General features: G+C 40.8%; 1 protein-coding gene across 1 annotated transcript; it reads right to left on the bottom strand.

Annotated features, from left to right (window-relative positions):
- Positions 1 to 27: 27 nt before the first annotated feature.
- On the bottom strand, positions 28 to 20,146 carry LOC130403673 (mucin-5B-like). Its single transcript, XM_056608090.1, has 31 exons — positions 20,032 to 20,146; positions 19,376 to 19,637; positions 19,004 to 19,118; positions 17,755 to 17,839; positions 17,515 to 17,621; positions 17,130 to 17,373; positions 16,543 to 16,668; positions 16,157 to 16,274; positions 15,838 to 15,979; positions 15,318 to 15,428; positions 15,061 to 15,130; positions 14,554 to 14,691; positions 14,251 to 14,415; positions 13,879 to 13,973; positions 12,469 to 12,595; positions 10,111 to 10,366; positions 9,846 to 9,898; positions 9,591 to 9,691; positions 8,797 to 8,948; positions 8,386 to 8,524; positions 8,027 to 8,134; positions 7,697 to 7,873; positions 7,352 to 7,591; positions 6,757 to 6,913; positions 6,182 to 6,310; positions 3,297 to 3,447; positions 3,155 to 3,198; positions 2,863 to 3,078; positions 1,482 to 2,779; positions 1,043 to 1,206; positions 28 to 217 (listed from the first exon to the last, which is right to left on the bottom strand). The coding sequence occupies exons 1-31, from the start codon at positions 20,108 to 20,110 to the stop codon at positions 28 to 30; spliced, it is 5,559 nt and encodes a 1,852-aa protein (XP_056464065.1). The 5' UTR covers positions 20,111 to 20,146.
- Positions 20,147 to 23,052: the final 2,906 nt, after the last annotated feature.

The raw sequence follows: 23,052 nt of genomic DNA, 5'->3' as shown, positions 1-23,052 counted from the left end.
GTAGATGTTGTCACTGTTACCAGTGTTTCAGTACTTGGTACTGGGGTAGTTTTCGTTGTAGGAGAGGTTGTGGAAGGAGTTGTGGGTATTGTAGTAGTTGCAATAGCGGTTGTTGTAGGTGTTGTTGTTACAACAGGTGTGGTAATAGGTGGTGCAGTTGTTGTTGTAGTAGTACTTGTTGTAGGTGTGGTTGTAACCGGTGTTATAGTAGGTGTTACTGGTGTAGGTGAAGTGGTAGAAAAAGGCGTTGTTTCTTGCGTAGAAGTTTGTATTGTTGTTGGGCAATTCACTTTCCTACAGCATTCCACCTTTATCTCATAGTCATAACATATGGGTGGGAATTGATCTTTGTTTTCACAAATTAATCCAACTTGTGTATTACACTCTACCTTTTGTCCCAATTCAGAGAGAGGCACACCTGGAAATTGTACTGCTTGACACATAATAGCTATTGGTGCATCGCATGTATCATAACCTTTCTCAAAAATTGTCGTAATGTTTTCAATATCCCCCCCTCCATGGCCATACTCAGGATAGTCTATGCTTATCCACTTTGACCAATCACATGCTGTTTCACAGGGTTTTGGGTTCTCTGTGAGAGGTGTTGTGGGTATTGTAGTAGTCATAGGAGCGGTTGTTGTAGGTGTTGTTGTTACAACAGGTGTGGTAATAGGTGGTGCAGTTGTTGTTATTGAAGGAGTTGTTGTAGTTGTAATCGGACGGCAGGTGCAGCACTTAACTCGGATCTCATAGTCCAAACAGTCTTGTTTGGAAGTCTGCATTTTGTTTTCACAGACTAGTCCAACCCTTGAATTGCAAGTTATGGTCTGCCCAAGATCTTTGATTGGTAGAGTTGGGTAAAGAGCAGATCTACACTGAACATCTTCAGGAGCTGAGCAGATGTCGTGCCCATCAGCTCTTATCTTCTGGATAGATTCATCTTCTCCACCATTTGGACCAGTTGTTGGTGCTCCAAGATTAAACCAATCTGACCATTCACAAAATATTGTACCAGGACAGGTTGGAGTGGCTGGGCTTGTACTAGTAAGTGTAGTAGTGGGTGGTATAGTTGTTGTTGTAGTAGTACTTGTTGTAGGTGTGGTTGTAACCGGTGTTATAGTAGGTGTTACTGGTGTAGGTGAAGTGGTAGAAAATGGCGTTGTTTCTTGCGTAGAAGTTTGGATTGTTGTTGGGCAATTCACTTTCCTACAGCATTCCACCTTTATCTCATAGTCATAACATATGGGTGGGAATTGATCTTTGTTTTCACAAATTAATCCAACTTGTGTATTACACTCTACCTTTTGTCCCAATTCAGAGAGAGGCACACCTGGAAATTGTACTGCTTGACACATAATAGCTATTGGTGCATCGCATGTATCATAACCTTTCTCAAAAATTGTCGTAATGTTTTCAATATCCCCCCCTCCATGGCCATACTCAGGATAGTCTATGCTTATCCACTTTGACCAATCACATGCTGTTTCACAGGGTTTTGGGTTCTCTGTGAGAGGTGTTGTGGGTATTGTAGTAGTCATAGGAGCGGTTGTTGTAGGTGTTGTTGTTACAACAGGTGTGGTAATAGGTGGTGCAGTTGTTGTTATTGAAGGAGTTGTTGTAGTTGTAATCGGACGGCAGGTGCAGCACTTAACTCGGATCTCATAGTCCAAACAGTCTTGTTTGGAAGTCTGCATTTTGTTTTCACAGACTAGTCCAACCCTTGAATTGCAAGTTATGGTCTGCCCAAGATCTTTGATTGGTAGAGTTGGGTAAAGAGCAGATCTACACTGAACATCTTCAGGAGCTGAGCAGATGTCGTGCCCATCAGCTCTTATCTTCTGGATAGATTCATCTTCTCCACCATTTGGACCAGTTGTTGGTGCTCCAAGATTAAACCAATCTGACCATTCACAAAATATTGTACCAGGACAGGTTGGAGTGGCTGGGCTTGTACTAGTAAGTGAATTAGTGGGTGGTATAGTTGTTGTTGTAGTAGTACTTGTTGTAGGTGTGGTTGTAACCGGTGTTATAGTAGGTGTTACTGGTGTAGGTGAAGTGGTAGAAAATGGCGTTGTTTCTTGCGTAGAAGTTTGGATTGTTGTTGGGCAATTCACTTTCCTACAGCATTCCACCTTTATCTCATAGTCATAACATATGGGTGGGAATTGATCTTTGTTTTCACATATTAATCCAACTTGTGTATTACACTCTACCTTTTGTCCCAATTCAGAGAGAGGCACACCTGGAAAACGTACTGCTTGACACTTAATAGCTATTGGTGCATCGCATATATCATAACCTTTCTCAAAAATTGTCTTAATGTTTTCAATATCCCCCCCTCCATGGCCATACTCAGGATAGTCTATGCTTATCCACTTTGACCAATCACATGCTGTTTCACAGGTTTTCGGGCTCTCTGTGAGAGGTGTTGTAGTTTCACTAGTTATAGATGTAATTTGGGGTGTAGTACAAGCAACATAATCACAGCACAGTACTCTGACCTGGTAGTTGAAGCATAGAGCAAGCGGGCCCGCCTGGTCTTGGTTGTTACATGTTAGTCCGTGGGCCACATCACATTGCACAACCTGCCCCACCTTGTTTATGGTCACGTTTGGGAACTTCTCGGCTCTGCATTCAATCTGACTTGGTTGATCACATATTGAGTGTCCAGCTGCTCGAATCTTATCATAGGTTTCAGAGTCCCCCCCAGGAGTTCCAAGCGTAGGGAAGCTGGTATCAAACCATTCCGACCATTTACATGGTCTGCATGGTACGGGTTCTATTGAAGAAATACATCCAGGTTATTTAGTGCTATTGATTACAAAGTTAATACTTAAGAAAGTGACTAAAACTCTCAATTACCTGAAGTGATTGTTGTAAATGTAAATGGTGTAGTCAAGTGGCTGGTTGCTATAGGGGTAGTTGTTCTTGGTGGGGTTGTAGAGCACTGGTAAATATCTCTATCAATGGTACCATTCTTTGAACACACTGCTGTAATGCAGGAACCAAGCCCATCTGTTGTGTTGTAGATAGTCTCTCCAATTCCATATATCTTTCCATTGTATGTGCAGGTGCAGGCTGTAGATGGAGATTGGTTTATTTGTACAATTGGTCTGGAACAGTTACAAAATACCGTACTTGAATCTTCCCTTACCTTGGACATCATAGCGGCATTGGATAGTCATGAGGTTGCACAAGCTTGCAGGGAAATAAAATATATGACAAAATAAATATTGAAATGTTTTTTAAGTTTGGATAAATCAAATGGAGATTGTCCAAATTATTAAACTGCCTACCATGAAAGGCAGTTTTTTGTTGTTGGCACTGTGTCACCGGTGTTAAAGTGGCCCTGCTCCTTATCATAGCAACCACATTGGTCCTTTTGAACACACTTCATATTGTCCTCGTCAAAGAATGGCTGCTCAGGAGGGCATTTTGGATAGCAACCTATGTGAGGAGAAATTAACATCAACAGCAATGACATAAATTATGCTAATGCTCATCAGAGGGTGGCAAGGAAAGTCAGTTGGAGTTTCACAGACTCCGTTTAATTTAGCTATCAATGGACAACTTTGGGATTTTTTAACCGGGACACTATTTTGTTATAATCTTTGAGCAAATCATCAGAATTGTAATTGTAATGCGGAAAACAATTTTAGAATTGTTTCTAGCGAGAGGCTACAGCCATAATCTACGAAAATTGGGCTGCAATGTAACCCTTTGGGGCAATTATGCAGGAAATGTTCCTGTTGTCTCACATTAAGCAAGTCTTGGTTCGACACAATAACAAAAGCTCCTTGATAAAGTGAAAGATAAAGAAACAAAATAATTTAAGAAAAATCTTAAATCCTTTCCATCATTTCTGAATATAATCTGAGAAGTTCAATGCCAAAGACCAGCACTTTTAGGGGGTGTATATTGACAAGGTGGTGTAGAGCGGAACAGTAAACACCCTCTTTTGGAACAGCTCTAGTTCCGGAAGTAAATTTCCCATTCATTTTCTCAATCTTATTAAATTATAATGTTTATATTGATAATACAAGTTGTGTCATATATTATGTGTGTGTGTATGGGTTTGTGTGTGTATGTATGGTGTTTCATATAGTGTATAGTGTTGTCATCGACATGTTAGGTTCCTTTCTTCCAGACTGCATAATAACGTTACTTGTTTTTAATACATGTGAATTCAGACTCATATTCCAGTTACATGTTCATTCCACATTGTGTATTCCAAGCATTTATGCTACCAAAATTAATAAAAAGCAATGCTAGTGCTATATCATATATTTTTACTAGTGGTGGGCATAGATAAAAATAAATAATCTAGATTAATTCCTAAATTAATCTAGATTAATCTAGATTAAAATGGCAAACGGCAAAAAATCTGTTTGTTTACCTTGACAGCGGTCAATTATACTGGGCAATGGTGATTTATCAAAAATAATTGACAACTGAACGTTGGGAAGGCCCATGCAAGTGAATGGAGCAGTCTACAGCATTGAGAAGAGCTGTGTAATAAGTAAGGGATAATGTATAGAACGCCGGTCATTATCGAGAAAATAAGCCCCGACAGGGCGAACATGACACCGACGCGCAGCGGAGGTGTCTTGCTTCGCCATTAAGGGGCTTATTTTACGTTATTACACGGGTCTTTTCAACGTTCCGTTCACTTGCATGGGCACTTCACAACTTCAGGCGGTGAATTATTTTTTGATAATTCATTGGTAACGGATGAATAATGACCGCTGTCAAGGTAAACAAAATGACTTTTTGCCTTTGGTATCACTCCGCACGTAGTCCGGTAACTTGTCAATGTAATAAGCGGGATATGTATCAACCCAAGCGCTGTCGGTTGCTAAGCGACGACGTCAACGTCTTGGCGGCAGACTATTTCTCTGATGATCAACACTAACCCTGCGTTCACACCAAAAGATGCAAAAAGTTGACGCGCGTCGTGATCCCATTCAAAGTGAATGTAGAGACGCGTTGCTGCTTTGCTGCCGCAGCATTTGCTGCCGAGAAAACGGGCAGCAAAACTTGATTTGCGGCGCGTCAAAATCTGATTTGCGGCGCGGCATGCCCGTGCCCGCTGCCGGGCGCGGCATGCCCGTGCCCGCTGCCGGGCACGGGCGAAGGGCGCGTTCACGTATTTTGCGGCGCGTCAAATGCTGCTCGAGTTGAAATATTTCAACTTTTGACGCACCGCAAACCTTTGACGCGCCGCAAAACTTGATTTGACGCGCCGCAAAACTCAGGCGTCAACGCGTTCGGGCAGCAAATGCATCTTTTGGTGTGAACGCAGGGTAAGAATGCTGGTAACAAATACATTGTAAATAAATTGTTTCGTTTTGGGAAGTAGCCGTGTAATAAGCGGGATAATGTATAGAACTTTGGCGGTCATAATAATGTATAGAATAATGTATAGGAATTTGCGGGTATATGTCCCGCGCAAATTATTATTATTATTATTATTATTTGATTTATTTTTTTATTTTTTTTCTTCTCCCCTCGCGGTCGACTTGGGATCTGTCGGCGGTCTACTGGTAGACCGCGATCGACTGGTTGGGCACCCCTGATCTAAAGGAAATCACGGTTGCTGTGGTAAGCGATCGAGTTCCGTTCAGCAGTCATCGACGACTTGACTTGTGCGGGTGTGATTAACGTTTCCATATTAACAGCGAGCTCCACCAATGAATGACGTGGCGTTACATTTTAGGATTATGGTTAGTGTAGTTGCTGTCTCAAATGAAACATGTTTTTCTTAAAACTTCACTTCAAGTTCACGTCTTTAACTTTTGGCTTCTACAGGAGCATATTCCATCGTTTCACAATATAACGGCATGTAGTAGGTATACTTTGGATGGTTACGACATTATTGCCTCTCATCAAAACCTCTATGGAGAAAATGTATGGGATTTTTACTTCCGGAAACACACTGGCTCTATTGCCATTTTCCACCAAGGAATACATTGCAGCACATTTCCATTGGGTATTCTTTCAGACCCAAAATGATTAGAAAATAAGGTCAATGTTGAAAAATGCACAAGGTTTTTCATCAATAAAAGCGGGCGAGAGATTTGAATTTAAACATGTTGAGCTCGAATTCAGAAATGCAAAACATGCATGCAGCAATGCAACATATATTTTGCATTAAAAAGCATAATTAGAGAATAGCTTGTACCTTCTAGGGGAGGTATTTGTGTAGAGCAGCCGCCGAAGGGGTTCCGGCAGGTTTTCTGGCAAGGTGAGCCACATGGCTTGTAGTGCCACTCACATCCACCAGGGGGATTATAGTAGTCACAGAATAACGCTGAAAAAATATGTATATTCATGCCAGTATTTCACAGTATAATAAATTAAGTACAACATTTTTGCCTAATATTTTGATTGAAGATCTAATTCTGGATTGATACTGCAGTATCGATTGATACTGCATTTTATGTTCAATTAGAGACATCCTAAAAATAATCTCCAAGATTAAACCAGTCTGACCAATCACAAGTCATTATACCATAGTAGTTTGGAGTAATCGAATGCACACATGCAGTCCAAAACACAGACCCCATTTACACCTGGTATTAACGGCTCGGCCCAAACAAACGTGTGGCTTAGAGTGTGGCACCCGCCTCTCATTCACTTTGTATTGAATACGTGCTCGCGATGGGCAAGGAATTCATGTAAGGCGATAACTTTAGTTAACGGGCTAGGTTATGAAAATGAGCGCGTCTAGCTGCTTTGCCTTCACGTGCTACTTACGACAGATCACAGGGGTTCTCCATTGTATGCAGGTTCCAGCTTCATTGCATGCCTGAGCATATGCTGCTACAGCAGTACAGAAACATTCGCAGTCTCCTCCGCTGTCACATGCACATGAGTCAAACACACAGGCCTCGTAGTAAGGACTTGGATCCACCTAAGGAGAGATAATGGTGTTTGTTAGCAATGACTATACTTTTCTATCCAGGGGGCAGGATAGTGTAGCGGGGAGTCAAAAGCCTACCTTTAGGCATCCTTGAGTGGCCTAAGGTCTACCTGCTCTTTGATACCATAGAAGTATATAACATTCACTGTAAGTTGCATTGGATGAAAGAATCTGCTTGGTGAACGCTATTTGATAGACTCAGAGCTCCCCTGTAAAATGCTTTGTTGACAGTTGCTAAACAATTGCATACTTTTTTCTGTTCAAAGCAAAGACGTTAAAACTAATCTTTGCTTACATCAAAACGAAATAATACACACTACATCCAATTAGTACCATTTATCAATGATGGATTGTTTATATATGTCAGAGCAAACTGGGGAAACGCATGTTTCGTGTTGTAACCAGTACTCTACTTCACTGAAATCTTACCACTGAGTGGCAGCCGGAGAACACTGTGCTCTGTATGATGCTGCACTGCTTCTGTGCCCAGGGCTGCCTGTAAGGATTCATAGCACAAGGGCTCTTTGGGGCCACGGCATTTGGACAGCTTGCAGAATCCTTCCAACTGTTTCCAAATAACAGCGGGTTGGTCACCACAGCATTGCTCCTTGTAGTCAGGTCATTATTGGCATTCCCATCGTAGTTACCGCACAGACCACACACACGACCCTGTAATCAAACACATGCTTACTAGTTTCATAGTTGTCAGCCAGATCTACATTAGTGGTCCACACCTAGTCGACAAAAAAAACCTTTGCTGTATCTTTCAGCTACCTTCCAATCTGGGCTGAGCTTAATAAATATGCTGGTCCTCTTGTCCCACATTAGGATGAGGCCATTGTTTGCTTCAATGACAAGGTAGATCCCCATAGTACTGATATGGAACGGTGTTGCATCTTCTTTTCCATTTGAGATCTGGTAGGTTCCTTCTGTCAAAATAAGCTCTGAGTTCTGGGAAATTCACAAAAACACACAATCAGTCTCACAATGGCTTGGCAACAGAAACAACTGTAAAGTTAAGGACCTTAATGACACAGGTCAGTAAGGTCCTTAATGACCTGTGTCGGTATTCATTGCAAGTCGATTAGGATAAAAGTGTTTTACCTCAAGGAACACTTTGATGGTCTTGGAGCAGGTGGTCCCTGTAGTTCCACAGGGGACGTTCTCAGTGATGACTCTAAAGGTCCCATTGCTTTGCCCTATGCAGTAGTCCTGAGGAGTATGGACAGAAGAGATCAATGCTATTGCGAAAAGTAATCTTCACTTTTTTGGCCCTGTACAAATACAATCCTCCTAATTGGAAAGGTATCAATGTAATCTTTGTGATATTTCTGCGTCTCAAAATTGTTTTGATGTCTAAAAAAAAGAAAGATGATTCCAAAGTGAGTGTGACCAAATCAAATGTATTATATCTCATCTGTTGATAACTTATCATTCGTTGATATCATATTTATGCCCCATACTTGAGCAAGTGTGTATTCACAGCTGCCATCAAAGTTGAAGCTCTTCTCATCGAAAGTGATGAAGTGGCCATCTCCGTAGACAGAACATCTGCCATAGCACAGGTTATTACTGCACTGCCATGACCTCTGCTTGCATGTGCTGTGGAATACAGACAGGTTAAATTAGAATGAAGGTTATGACGCACAATATAATCAACAAAATAAATCTACCCCTCTCAGAAATCAATGCAATTGAGTCACCACCAAAGGATGGATCTTTACATCCCTAATCTACTTGCTTTTATACCAAAAAATAAGTTACGAGGTAATGTATTGCAAGAATTATTTTATTTAAATGGAAAAAACAAACCCGGGCTTCATACTCTGAAAGGACAACCATATTTACCATGTAGTTAATAAGTCTTTCTTTACCATGTGTTACAGTCAATCTTAATGCTATCTCCTGGCTGGTATGTGGCGCTGTTGTGAACACAGGGACAGGACTCCATTGGGATGCACTCTCCTTTACCGTCAGACACCATCCCCTCTGGACACACGCAGCCAGAAATGCACTGTGTGCTCACCTGAATAGGAAATACAAAATTAAGCTGCAATTCATTCATGCACAGTAAAAAATATATGCATATTTAACAAGTGAATCTCGAATCCAGCAGTCTTAATTTGTTATATCATAACTTCTTAGTAGATACGGCACGGAGCCTGGGCAGGAAAAAAGAAACGGCAAGGGGTGGAGCTAGGCCGTTTTCCATTGTGTATATATATTCTACCGAAGAGATACTCATTAATAGATGATGCTTTCAGAAGGAGATTTTAATAAATGTATTTCTACAGTAGCCAGTCTGCATGATGTTGATATGAAACCTAAAAATATGCTTGTTGAGAGTTTACTAATGCTGGGTGAGTTTGGTTTGCTAATGATTAGAGATCCCCAGCTCAAGCAACATGATTGGTCAAAATAAATATGAAAGAGAGTGTACTGCCCCGTTCACCAAGATTTTAGGCAGTCAGTAATCAGACTTTATATATTATCAAAAAAGTTATAATATATATAAAGTCAGTAAATTGCTTCAAATTTCAATTAATTCAATTCATTTCTGTCTTTTATTTGCATTCCTACGGAAGTAGACTTTCTGGTAATAAGTTCCCTCTGGGTCTGTACTCTTCAGGTGGACTCTTCAGCATTATGGAATGGAAGACTATCTTACACAGGCCATGTCCAGAGTGGCACAGCTCTTCTGGCATTCGGTTCCCTTGGCCCCAGGGCCCGCCGTGGAGCAGTTGAAGAACACCATTGGGGCCACGCAAGCTACAAAGCATCAAAATACTCCCATGATTAAAACTCTTCACAAATTGTAAACACTTCACTGGACACTCTCAGGTGTTCTATTTGATTGGTCTCTCAAATTATAGTACAGAAGGTTTATGTGTGTGTCTGCTTGTATTTTATTTGTTAAACTCACTTTGCATTTGGTAAAGCTGTCCAATGCAGCTGAGTTTGCCCCCTTTACAGGAACTAGATAAAAAAAAGAGCCCATCAGACGTATTAGAGATGAGAGAGAGAGAGAGAGAGAGAGAGAGAGAGAGAGAGAGAGAGAGAGAGAGAGAGAGAGAGAGAGAGAGAGAGACTAGAAAATACAAAAATGATCTATTGTACCACATGGTTTCTTATTTGCTTTATAAATAAGGTTGGGTTGATGATAGACATGAGCTATTAATTAACCATACCACACAACGCCGTCCTTGTTGATAACCTTCCCGGGCAGCACCACAGAGTCCTTGTCGTAACATGGACAGCCATCAGCAGTCACACACTTTCCTGTGTCATCCAGGTACAAGCCCTCCGCGCAAGTACAACCATCCACAGAGGAGAAGGTCAGATGGCATGTGGGGTCAGCCTGGCTGAGGCAACGACACGTGCGGCTTTGCTGAGTGATGTCATAGCTGTAGACCAAGCTGGCCCTACAGGTGGTGGCATACTTGCCTAGAGAGAGAGAGAGAGAGAGAGAGATCAGACGACGACAGTGTTCTTTTGCTCTTGTGTTTCTCTAGCCGTCATCATCATCATGACATACATTCCCCACTACTGAACGATTCAATCGTTAACATGCCAACATACACCAAACACAAACATTCAAACACAGCTTTCTAATACAGCAGTAATGATGTTAAAGATATGTAAGGCAGTTTCGAGATCCAGACAGATGAAGCTAGAACCAACAAAATCCCACCCCTCCCTTCAAGCCTCTCTCCAAGTACATTCCTCCTCAACCAGACAACTCGTTTGCTATAGCTTTAGCAATGGTGATGCCCTGCCTTGTGTCAGAAACCGGTGATGCATCATTTTGATTATAAATAATATATTAGGGGGGCTTAGCACAAAGTGCGAGGCACCCTATTATAATTGTCATTGTGGTTATTATTATTCTGCCATAAACACCTACCCAGTGTTGTTTTTTGAGAAAAATTCCACAGCAGAACAGTGACCTTAGATGGCCACTGAAATAAAAGATTGGGCCAATGGTGGCACTATAGCAATCTTCTGAAAATAAAAACTTTGAACAAGCATAGCTCCTGACCCCTTTGACTTAGTAATGAAGGTTTTCTCACATATGAGTCCCCCTTTTGGTGAACAACTTTGTATCAAAAGCTATGAACTATGAAAATCGAATTAAATGAGCCAAAAGGCAGGGTTATCTCAACCCAATCTTCCCCAAACGTGGTGTAGTTAAAGGCACATGAGTCATGATCAGTTGCTTCTGAATGTATCTTGATTGGGACATAGGGGGTACTTTAGCGATCGACTGAAAATCCAAATTTCACCTTTCATGAAACTTTCATGAAATTTGTCTATCACAACGGAAAAAAAGTAAAAAAATGTCCCTAAGGAACCCATCACCTGCAACAACATTGCCGCCGGACAGCCAAATTTGCCCAATCACCTTTAGGTGCCAAAAGGTATGATTAAGTTAGGGCAATCGTCACCAATCTTGGTGTACTTGAAGAAACATGGTTCAAGATGAACCAGGCTAAAGTTCATCCAAATAGGACCAGGACCATAGACCAAAGATTTAAAACAAGCAAAACGCCCCACCCTTTTGGCTCATGGTCATGTAAGTTTGAAGACGATCACCAGTCTAGGCTTGTGCCAATTTGGGATCGGATTGTGTGTTGGCAATTGTAGGGGTGATTGACAACTTGTTTTTCCCAGGCCAATATTAGGGCGATTTTAGCTAACTTACTATCTGAATTTATTTATAAAAAGAGCGCAAACATACTGCCTCCTTCACAATATTACTTTTAAGCATCCTTGACTGCAAAACACCGAATATTATCAGTGTCATGCTTTGCCAAATGTACGCATGCGCAGAAACGCAAAATAAGCTTGGATAGACCACCGCAAATATACACATTTGGCTAGTGGAATATTCATAATGTCTGATGTTTTGCAGACAAACGCGTCTTAAAATAAATTTACAAATATTCTGTTTACCCGCCTGGACTACTTTGGATTAGACGAGCAAGCAACAAACACAGTCTCATTGTTGAGTTGTGAACATTTTTTTTTTTTATACCCTCCCCTTGATGTTCAATGGTGAAATAATAGGCAGAAAACGGAGAGCTATGTTTCAGAGTGATATCAGATCTCTACAATATGCACCCTACTGTGCCTTTTCAGATGTTTCTGGTGGAGAAGAATGTCAAACTAATTAGCTCTCCGAACCCTAACCCTAGCTCTGTTAACCAGTGGCGAACACATTTCAAAACTCTCTTTCTAGTTCCATGGATCTGACACCCAGCATCTCTGTTCTCCGTATGCATGCTGCTTACCAAAACGTTGCTCTTTGCTCCATAAGGGTAGATAATGTTAAATAAATCTATACAATTTGGATGTGGATATGATAGACACACAGAATTTTAAAAGGGAGCCGTTTGATATGAGACATTACCATAAACTATTTATTTGATTAAAAAAAACTTATAAGTCAACCGTATAACAAAAACAAAAAGGTCTAATGGTCTGTGTTGGGCTCCTTGGAGCTTTTATCATGATTATGATTATTATTAAATACATTTGGGACTCACCACATACACCGTTTCTCCAGTCTGGGAGTTGGATGCCCGCTGCAGCACACGCGTGCACGTAGGAGGAGATGGCAGCACACATGCAGGCCTCGCTGTTCTCACAGTTGCAGCTGTCATACATGCAGTTCTATAGCAGGACAATGCAGAAACAAGTCACTTAGAAGTGAGTCCCTGTTGTTGATGTTGTTAATTAATTTGTAAAGCTCCCACCACCCTTCAAATTAAATAAATATATAAATCAATCAAATATGTCTCAAATAAAATGTGATAATAATAATACAATGCTTAAAGGGATACTTCACCGATTCAGAACCGGCGTTCTATCATTATAAAATCGCTAATGTAATAAATAAATAACGTTTTTTTCCCTCAGTCGAACCCAGTCTTCCCTTGGCCCAGCTTTTCTGATCTAATTTTCTCCTGAGTTGGCTGAGTCAAATGACGCGTTTGACGACATCTCAGTAATGCTTTGCTTGCCTGCTAGAAGGGCCGAGGACTACAAACCACTGGTTCTGCAAATTTGTGAGCCAACCAATAAGGAATGAGGGGGGGCGGGGGCTCACGTACGAGATATGAACACAATGTCCGCCATGTTTCTTCATGGCTTAGCTCGAGAACAAATTTGCAATGTGAAACAGACGAAGGGGATTTTGGAAATTCTATTGTTCGATTCAGACATTCAGGGCTATTTGTACGAGCCAGAATACAGCCAGGAAGAATTGGGAGAAACAGACGTCTGAGCATAGAGTAAGTGTTGTTGTTTTTTGCAAACACATTAGCTACAATAGTTTTGAGTCCCGGGGAACGTGACAATGTAGTCATCCGAAAGTAGCCGATCTTATTGGCAGAGCATAGGCTACGTTACGTTAGCTTTTCTCAGGCTAGGATGAACCGATTTCAATTTTTTCACATTTATAATACATATAATTATTTAATTCATACAACCTTCATATCTCAACTGGTGAAGCATCCCTTTAAATGGACACCTCACGCATTTGCATTAAGCTTAGTATCATTAGAACTCTGTCATATTTTTTAATGGTCTTGCATCATTCCCTCATTTCCCCCTGAGAAGGGAGGAGATCCGTGTCTGCCTCTAACACTCCCTGCTTTAAATGATGCAAAATGTTGGGGGGCTCTAAGTCTAAAAAATACAAGCACCTCAGGAAGGGTGACTTTATAATCAACATTATTTATAAAGCACCTTTGACTTGCTAAATTAATTGCTAGAACAATTAACAGCAGGACATGGGTGGATGGAGGGCAGTAATCAATCAATACAAATAAGACATACAGCGAAAATAAAAACACCAGTTGCTCACGAGATACACAACGCAAGACAAAAGCAAATAGAAGTGGTAAAAAAAAACAGGGAGATCCATGCAATGGTGCAGCTTGGGGCCTACTCACATATCTGTAGGTTTCAGGGCTGAGCTCAGGATGACACGGCGCGAACACACCGCTAGGGTCGGTCAGCAGAGTGCACCAATGCTTGGCATACTTTTCTGTAGAGGAGCAATACACAATGCACACTAGTTAGAGATTCAGAAAGGGAACAAAGTGGTCGGAGTTAGCCTATTAAGATATTTATTTCAGTGAAAAAAATATACACAGGCCTACAAAAAGTCCCAGTGTTGTTATTTCTCTTTGAATATAGTCATTAATTAAAGGCCTCCCTCAGGGTTGGCACTATATTTGGCTGTAGATAGTATGTTAGGCCGATGAATAAAAAAAGTTACTTTAATTTAAGAGATTTTCTCTTGTTACATTTTGAATATCTACCATTTTCTAGACTGAGACTGCATGGGTCCTCAAATTTGCTTTTAATGTCGAGGCAGCTTGCGTGCGTCTTCCAGCTGTTGGCGAAGCCAACAGGCGTGGCATCCACCACGCCGCTCAGCTTAAGGAAGTCATCTGCCTGGTTCTTGTTGAAGTTTCCACACAGACCTGCAGACCAGCACACAAAATAATAAAAAAATAAAAAGGTTAAATATAATATGTGTATTTTGCTCTGGAATGTTTGTGTAATAGAAGAAAAAGACGCACTAATAACATTATACAGATATAGAGGCAAAGGTCACAAACCACAGGTTTTGCCCTGGTATGCATTGTTGACAGTGATGTAGAGCTGCATGATGGGCTGAAGCTGGACCTCCAGCTGCAGGCCAGATGAGGTGTGAACCAGCAAGAAGAATGAAGATGCCCTGAAGGCATATATCCCAGCTTGGGGACAGAAGGAAGAGCCAGAGCTGTGTTAGGTCTCATCACATTGCCAAGAGAGGACACCTTCATAACGTAAAAACTCTCACACTACACATTATAATCAAGCATCACCATTATGAATCTCCCTTACCTCTCACTTAAGTGAAAATAACATTTAGGTCTGGAATATACCTTGCTAACCTTGGCCATACAGAGGATGATTAGGCCTTTATAAATAACATCATCATAAATCATTTTTAATTTTCTTTTAATTATTATTATTATTATTTATTTGTATTTATTTCATAGTCAGTCAGAGTAATCTTCACACAATGAAGCCAAGTAGTGCCACTTGGAAAGTGTAGCAACACAGAACAATATATGTCTCACCAGCAGAGAAAGGCAGCTGAGAGTAGATGCCATTAACGTACACCTTGCCACTGGGCTGGATACTGATGACCTGCGTGGAAGAAGAGAGGATGTGATGGAAGCCTTCTAGCCCACCATCTTTGTATCCATCTATCCTTGCATATCTGTTATCACCAAAGGTATTTCAGGTCACAGCGGGGATGGGATTATGTCTGTACTAAACTGACAAAAGGGGTTGTGTGCGCGAGTGTGTATCTTTAAGTAGCCTGTTCTCTTACTGTTTTCTCGGCGGTGAGGGCTATGGTGACAGACTGCAAACAGGTCTCACTATCAGTCAGTCCACACTGCGCCAGGTCTGCCTGGATCTGAAACTGGTTTCCTTTGCAGTCCTACAAACGCAAACACACTTGGTCATACTCCACCTTGACATTTAATGGGGTTGATAAATACATACTCCCCCCAATTTCACATTCATTATTTTCTTGTTGTTCAGTGTAGATTTGTGTAAGAGGATTTGTCAGAGGCTGTGTAGTGCAAAAGTCGATTTTGATAGCAATATTGTAGCAATGCGTAGTATCTTGCATCCCAACCAAACAATGGTTTAGAATGGTTACATCAAGATTACGCTATGTCTATGGTGACTATGAAGTCAGTTTATAGAACAGTTAATTTACATTACTTTGTTGACTTAAATAACATAAAGTTCATAAGCAGAACATAAATATATGGAAGGATTTTTTGTTACTTTTCTTGTGGTGGTTATATTTTCTGAACTGCATGCATTCACATATTCAATACCTTGGCCAGAACATAGGAGCAATCTCCATGGAAGGTGTAGACCTTGTCATCGAAGGTGTTAATGTGAGACCCTCCTTCTACAGAGCATGTCCCTGGACACTCCCCGTCTCTACAGTCCCACTGTCCGCCTCCATGACACGTACTGTAGAAACGCACGCACACGGGCACACATGCGTGCAAGCAAAATTAATGATTGATCACATAATACAATAGACGCATTCCTTGAATCTCGCATAACTGCTTGCAGTTCTAGTTATCTTTGAGATGGTAGCTTATTAGCAAAGACATGATATGGATGGTATTCAGAAGAAAGGTGTACCATGTCTTGCAGTTGCTGGGGTAGGACTCCCCAGGCATGTAGGTCTTGCCGTTGTAGCTGCATGGGCAGCTTTTCAGTGGAACACAACCTTGGTTGGTTACGTCGTCCACAACCATGCCTGAAGAGGACAAGGACAAAGCATCACACAATCATTCTAGAAACGGTAGATACATGGTGTGCACAGCTGACCATAAGTCCTATGTAAAGAGATGATCCCTTGATCTAAGTTAAAGGAATATAGTCTATTTAGTTGATAATATTACAAATGTATTGTAGTGATTTATCGTTCATATTATCTGATGTTAATTGTTTTCTGTTAAAATGTTATGAAATGTAAATGTTAAGTATTGTTATTTGTGGTTGTACGTGCATGCGTGTGGGCTGACCTTCTGGGCAGAAGCATCCATCGGTACAATGGCTGTCACAGGTCTGGCTGGCATCGGGGTTGCTGCATGTGTTAGCGCAGGGACTTCCACACTCGTGGTACTCCATGTTGAAGGGACAAGTCTTCCCTGCAACAGCATCATCCCATGCCCATGTCATTCACATCAAATCTACACACCTAGTATCGATTTAAACTATCACTTCGACAGTCACAATTTAACCAATGAATGATTAATTTGAAGCTGCTCCAAATAAAAGATTTGGGAAACGCCACAAATTCTGTCTATTAGGAGCGCCCCTTTGGAGCGCCATGGATGCATTTCCATAAACGATCAAGATGGCTGCCGCTGATTTATCACACGTTTTATTGCTCTAATTGGTTGTATTTAATTCATTCATTTAATTGAATGGGTTCGAGACTGGTTTGCTAAGGCTAACAATTCACTGTATTACACATTATCATTTATTTAATTGCCAAATCCGGCAGTTGGAAATGGAAACCTCATATTGGATTATTCTTAGATAAACACCCTTTGTAGATTGCCCTTCCTCCCAAATCTGTTCTAGTTTGTTCAAAAGTGGTCCTTACAGCAGAACTCCAGGGTCCTCCACTGGTTTGGTTTTCCGCCGGCATGAACACACTGTCTGGAGAACTCAGAGAGTGTGTTGCAGAGGCACAGGGAGTTGGGCTTGCTCTCTGTGCTGGTGTTGGTAGTACTGCTGCTGCAGTGACAGATATCAGCCACACAGGCACTGGCGAGGGAGGCCACATCTATCAGACCCTGGCAGCTGGTGAAGGCTGGCCCTGCGAATATCTGCTCGCAGAGAGAGCTCTGGAGGGAAGAGTGTCGAGTTACAGGTTGATGATTAACAACATCAATCGTTCGGGAAACTTGTTCAGACATAGGTTTTTTTATTGAATCCTTTGTGATGAGTTAGGGTTCAGCTACTTGTGAGCTGGTGTGTGCTCTTACCATGTTAGTGCATTTATCCACGGGAACCAGTTCATAGTCATTGCAGGTCTCTGTTGGGCCGTTCATTTGCCAGAAGCTTGCATACTCGAGAGGGGAAATCTTGATAGCTTTGGATATGTTGAGAGAAACATATCGTTGATATACGTTAATATTGATGTTTGATTGATCTTTTTCCATTAATGATCATTGGAAATATCACAACATAAGATGGATTTGAATTTCAAGTCAAAAAACATTTACCATGGCTGTAGAACTCATCGTGCATACCATTGAAGTCTCCACAAAGACCACAAGTATGATTCTTGTACTTTGTGTCTAGTTCGACCTGTATGGCAAAGCAACATATTCATCACCGGGGGGCTTGTTTTAAGAAGCTGGATGTCCAAGTTAACAAAATATGTTTCATGTTCTGAATGTAAAATTTGTAAGGAGAGAGATTAAAAGAACAATGCTTCATTCCCCTGATTGGTCATTTATGAAGAATCAGGGCAGCGTTCTACATTTTCATTCAGGGCATTTAACCAAAGCCACAACCATGCAAGGCTACATACAACACATCACTAGTTAGGTTTAGATGTCTTGTTCAGGGATGACACAACATTCGGCTAGGAGGAGCTGGGTATTGAACTAGCAGCCCTCCGATTACAAGTCAACCCGCTCTACCTCCTGAACTAATCTGACAACTTCTAAAATCGATAGTGGCTCATACAGAGGCCGGTTCATACAGTGTAACTCGAAACAGACAATCCCAGAGGTGATTACAATTACTAATATAATAAAGGATGGATCTGTCACCTTTAAGTGTGTGATCATATTAATCAATCTACTTCAATTTAGACAAGAGACATGTATAGGTCTTTATCATCGAGGACAAACTATATCGTAGCTCTTTTTAAACGGAACCTCAAAACCCATCTCTTTAAAAGAGCATTTAGCTAAACTTTCTTTGAGGTTCCCCCTTTTTTTAATAGTTTTTTGGTATTTTTTTCTCTGAAGCACTTTGAGATTCTTGAATATAAAGTGCATTATAAATAAAATGTATTATTATTATTATTATTATTATTATTATTATTATTATTATATAACTTGGATTACTTTTCCATATAAAATGGGGTGGATCTTTGGGAATTTGAACAATAGCCAACCGGGCAAGTAGACCAAGTTTTAGTTTAACTCGCTCTTACACAAAGGTGTTTGTTGCCATGAACCAAATGATCTAAACCAATGAAGATAGAAAGAAGTTGTCACTGCAGGCGTGGGCTATGTTATCTTGGAACTAACCTGCGATCTATCTGGTTTACTCATATTAGGTTTCCAGAAAGATTCATCATTGAAACTGGACTAAGAGTATTCTAGTCTTGGTATCTAAAACGGAAATTCTGAGTTCCCTTGAATTCTGACGTACAATATGCATATTCTTCTCTGCAACAGCAACGGGCAGATAATATAATCTTATTGTATCACGTTGCTATAATTATTAGTTTCCTACCAGGAAGGAATCTTCCCCATTCCAGATGGCACTCAGTCCCAACTTTGCTTTGATTTTGATGTGGGTGGTCGTTCTCTCAATGAGGACTCCTGATTGGCTGAATGGCAAAATTGCGCTGGAGGAATAAAGAGAAATATCAAGCATATCCTATTTAAATCTCATTCTCAGGCCTGTTGAAATAAATCATTAGAAAGTGAGCCATTTCCCACATTACATAACTAACACATACTGTAATGGCCTTTTGGAGTGTGCATTACTGTACTATATACTGTGAGCCTCCTCCTCGCTTAATGCGGTCTATCAATCGCCATACACCAATGAATGTTTATTTTACAAAAATGGCCTGCTAACTCTGAAGGAGTAAGAACCTACGTCTCGCCATTGATGACTACGGAGCCCTTGGATAGCTCCACCGCCATGCCGTCCAGCTTCATGACCACACTGCTGATGGTGGGCGTTCCATCGACCAGCTGCCTCCTCATCTGGATGTTGAAGTCCTGGAAGCTGCTACCGCACAGAGACGTCAGGACATAGTTGCAGCTTGAGGGCAACTGAAAGAGGTCCCCATCGAATGTCTTGAAGTGGAAGTTGCCCCAAGTACTGCAAACCTGGCCATTGTGAACGGGGCTTTGGCCTAGAAGGGGAGGAGAGAACATAGCATGTGGAGGTGTTCAGCATACACAGCATGAATGCATTATCAAGCCCATTCCATAGATATTCATTCACATTGAAGAATCATCACTACCCCCGAAAAGAAAATTTAGGCAAAAAGCAGCATTTTTGACTCTTGATTTCTCAGCTAATCAAGTAGCATATTTCATGAAGTGGAGAACTGGCTTCCATCCTCCAATCCTATCCACAATCTCAAACACAATACCTCCAGTTATCGCACAGAACAACACTAATAACCACCATCATTACTACTAGTTGCTACTAGTTCCACTCTTGCGTCAATTCTCAAATCCTAGTATTTCTTCCAAGCTTCCTATCTGGCATAGTACCCCTTCAATTCCTGCAGAGAAACCTACCGCTAAAAGAAGATGCAAACGCTGCTGAAAGTGTCAGCCAGAGCAGCCAGTCGTTTGCCATTTTGAACCTGTGGTACATCGCGACCACAGTTAGGTTTGAGGAAGACGGGGAGGCAGAGCCAGGTCTTTATACCTCAATGGAATGTCTCAACATTAGACAGGTGCAACATCTACCCGCCCATAACCTCCCTCCCTCGCTCACACCTCTTCCTCCTACCTTCTCGCCTCAATTGTTCTCTGCTCTCTCCAATCGCTGCCCCGCCACACCCACTCCCAAACCCAAGGCTTGTGCCACCAGTGACAAATGACGAGGATCTCTAATTTGGAGATGACGCTGAGACGTCTCCTCTGGCCTGTGCAGGAGGCAGGAGGGAGGGGCAGGGTGCATACAAGGATGTAGGCAATTTCAATATGTTGTTGTGTTCTTCTGGGAATAAACAGATACAAGGTTACATTATATGAGATTTATTTAGCTTGACACTAAGGTCCAGAGTAACTAATATTAAGTGCATTCAACCATGAAGATACCGTCCAGAAACTGTACGTTTCATTCAATACATTGACATCTTCAAAGTAAACTTCTTCGTTTACATGATTTGCTTCATAAAGTTTGAACATTTAAAATAATTGTTTTATTTTGAAAGTTTCCAGAAGTTAACCTTTTCTTTGTTTCATTAGTTGAATCTAGCGTGTGCCGAAAAAGTTTCATTGCACGCTTTTCCGACATATTATCCAACACCCAAAGTGATAATCAGTTTTAACTTGTGAGCATAATAGACTACGCTAATGCTGATATTACGTATGAGTAGTCAAGGGCAGAACTGATAAACTGCCTTGGACAATTAAAAATGTCACGCACACTTTCCACAAGTGGTTTCTCTGTTTATATTTGTTTTACTAGATCATGTTTTGACTCATGTGATAAAAGCTAAAGAGTTTGCGAGGCGTGTTCAGATCCCACAACAGATTAACAGTTGGCACTATTGTTTTGTTATCAGTCTAACACATTCAATGGATATAAGCAATATGACTCAGCGTGAATGGGCAAGCTTGAGATTACTTCCTCTTGTTCACAGAAAAGCACACAATTATGGATCCATTAGCATTGTTTTACTGTCCACCCAAATATAGATAGTGGGTAGGTCTCACAGCGGGTGTGACCTGAAATTGTAGTGGTACTGGCTACTTGTCAAATATTTCCAGGTTTTAATCTAATGATGATGGTAAAGGTGCTTTGCATCAAATAACAACAAAATTTAAATTGTGGATGAGTTTTGAAGGAGATGTTGATATAATTCAGCATTTATGATGAGTTGGACATAGTAGCACAGCCATTTGCAAATTTCTTTGGACAGACCTGAACAAAGCCCTCATTAGCGGAACATGAGAGTCTGGACCTCCACGTTGTCTGGGTAGTTCATAAACATAAACACTGAATAGGATGGCAGTAGCTCAAGAGGTAGAGGAGGTCATCGTGCACCCTTAAGGTTAGATTCCTGGTTCCTTCTAACCAAATGTCGAGATGACACCTAAGCTGAGTGAGTCATGATTGTGTGTAAGAATGGATGACTGATAGGTACTAATGTAAATTGCATTGAGTGGCTACAGATCAGAAAAGTGCTTTATAAATTAGATTCATTTACCAATAGAATACAGTCATTGATGATTTATATGACTGTAGTGTATGAAGGACATAGATACACATAATAATGGATTGAATTTATATTTATTTTCTAGACACTCAAAGACGCTTTACAGTGAAGGGGGGACCTCACTAACCACCACATATACCATTGTAAGTGTATCTCTGTCCCCAGACGTGTTGTTCTGAGGTTACAGAAGGTAACCATAAAAAGGAGTGGAGGGTTGGCTGATTAACTATGTTTTGCCTCCTGACAAATCACTTCCTCCCGATGGAGATAAGGTTTACAGTTGCCACACCATGGAGTCTCCTAGTTAAAGGTTTAACTATGATCTGCAACACATTTGTTTATTCTCTAAATTGAAAAAACAAAAACAAAAACAAAACCAAGGCTCTCACGTTGCAAGATCTCATAGTTTCAAGTACAGAGGACACTGTCATCGAGTTTATTTACATAACAAGATTTCAGCAATGATAAGGTTTGAGTATTGGGTTGCATGAAACCACACAATTCTGAAAAATCCAAACATATAATAAATAAACCCTAAACCTGAGCTCTAACCTTATGCCTGATCTCTAACCTAAGAAAATAACCTCTACCCTTAAACCTTCCCACTAAACATTCGACGTCGGATAGACGTGCAGAGCATGTCTATATCTGGTCCGTCGGTCCATGACCTATTCTGGACATCTATTTGACGTCCAAACTAGGTCCACTATTTGGATGTCAAACCATGACCCAACTTGGACATCATATTTATGTTCAACAGTTCACCTTTGAACTGGGTAATTTTTTGGACATCATTTGGACGCCTATAACAGGTGCAGGAAATGTATATGTGACGTCTTTTCTGTATCATTATTGGACGTCGAACTTCGGTCCACTGAAGGGATGGTTTTATAACGCCATGCAACGTCTTTTTTTCGACTTCTACCGAAAGTCCAATGGTCTGTGGGACATCCGTGTAAGGGCTATTTATAGTCCAAATGTGACGTCGGAGTGACGTCTTTTCAACGTCAAATTTTGACTAATTTTAGATGTATTTTTTATACTACTTTGTTTCAAGATGTTTTCTGTACCATTAGTTTTCCTGTAGCTGTAGCATTTCATCTTTGAACCGGGTTTATTTTTTGGACGTCATTTCGACGCCTATGACCGGTGCAGGAAAATGTATAGATGATGTTTTTTTGTTGTTTTTTACATTTCCTGGTTTATTTATTTTGAGTAACAAGTAATTTTATGCATACATTCATTTTTGCATTTATCTGTTTATTTATTTTGAAATGCAGTTTGTGGGAAAAGTTCAGTAAATAATTTCATGGTAGCCTATTCACCTTATTCCTAACTTCAAAAATTGTGACGCCATGCCAGCCTTTGT

Source organism: Gadus chalcogrammus, chromosome 14 (genome assembly GCF_026213295.1).
Source record: "Gadus chalcogrammus isolate NIFS_2021 chromosome 14, NIFS_Gcha_1.0, whole genome shotgun sequence".
In the NCBI taxonomy this organism is placed as follows: domain Eukaryota; kingdom Metazoa; phylum Chordata; class Actinopteri; order Gadiformes; family Gadidae; genus Gadus; species Gadus chalcogrammus.
Note: the sequence above shows the minus strand (reverse complement) of the source record. Positions and strands in the feature narration are given on the sequence as shown.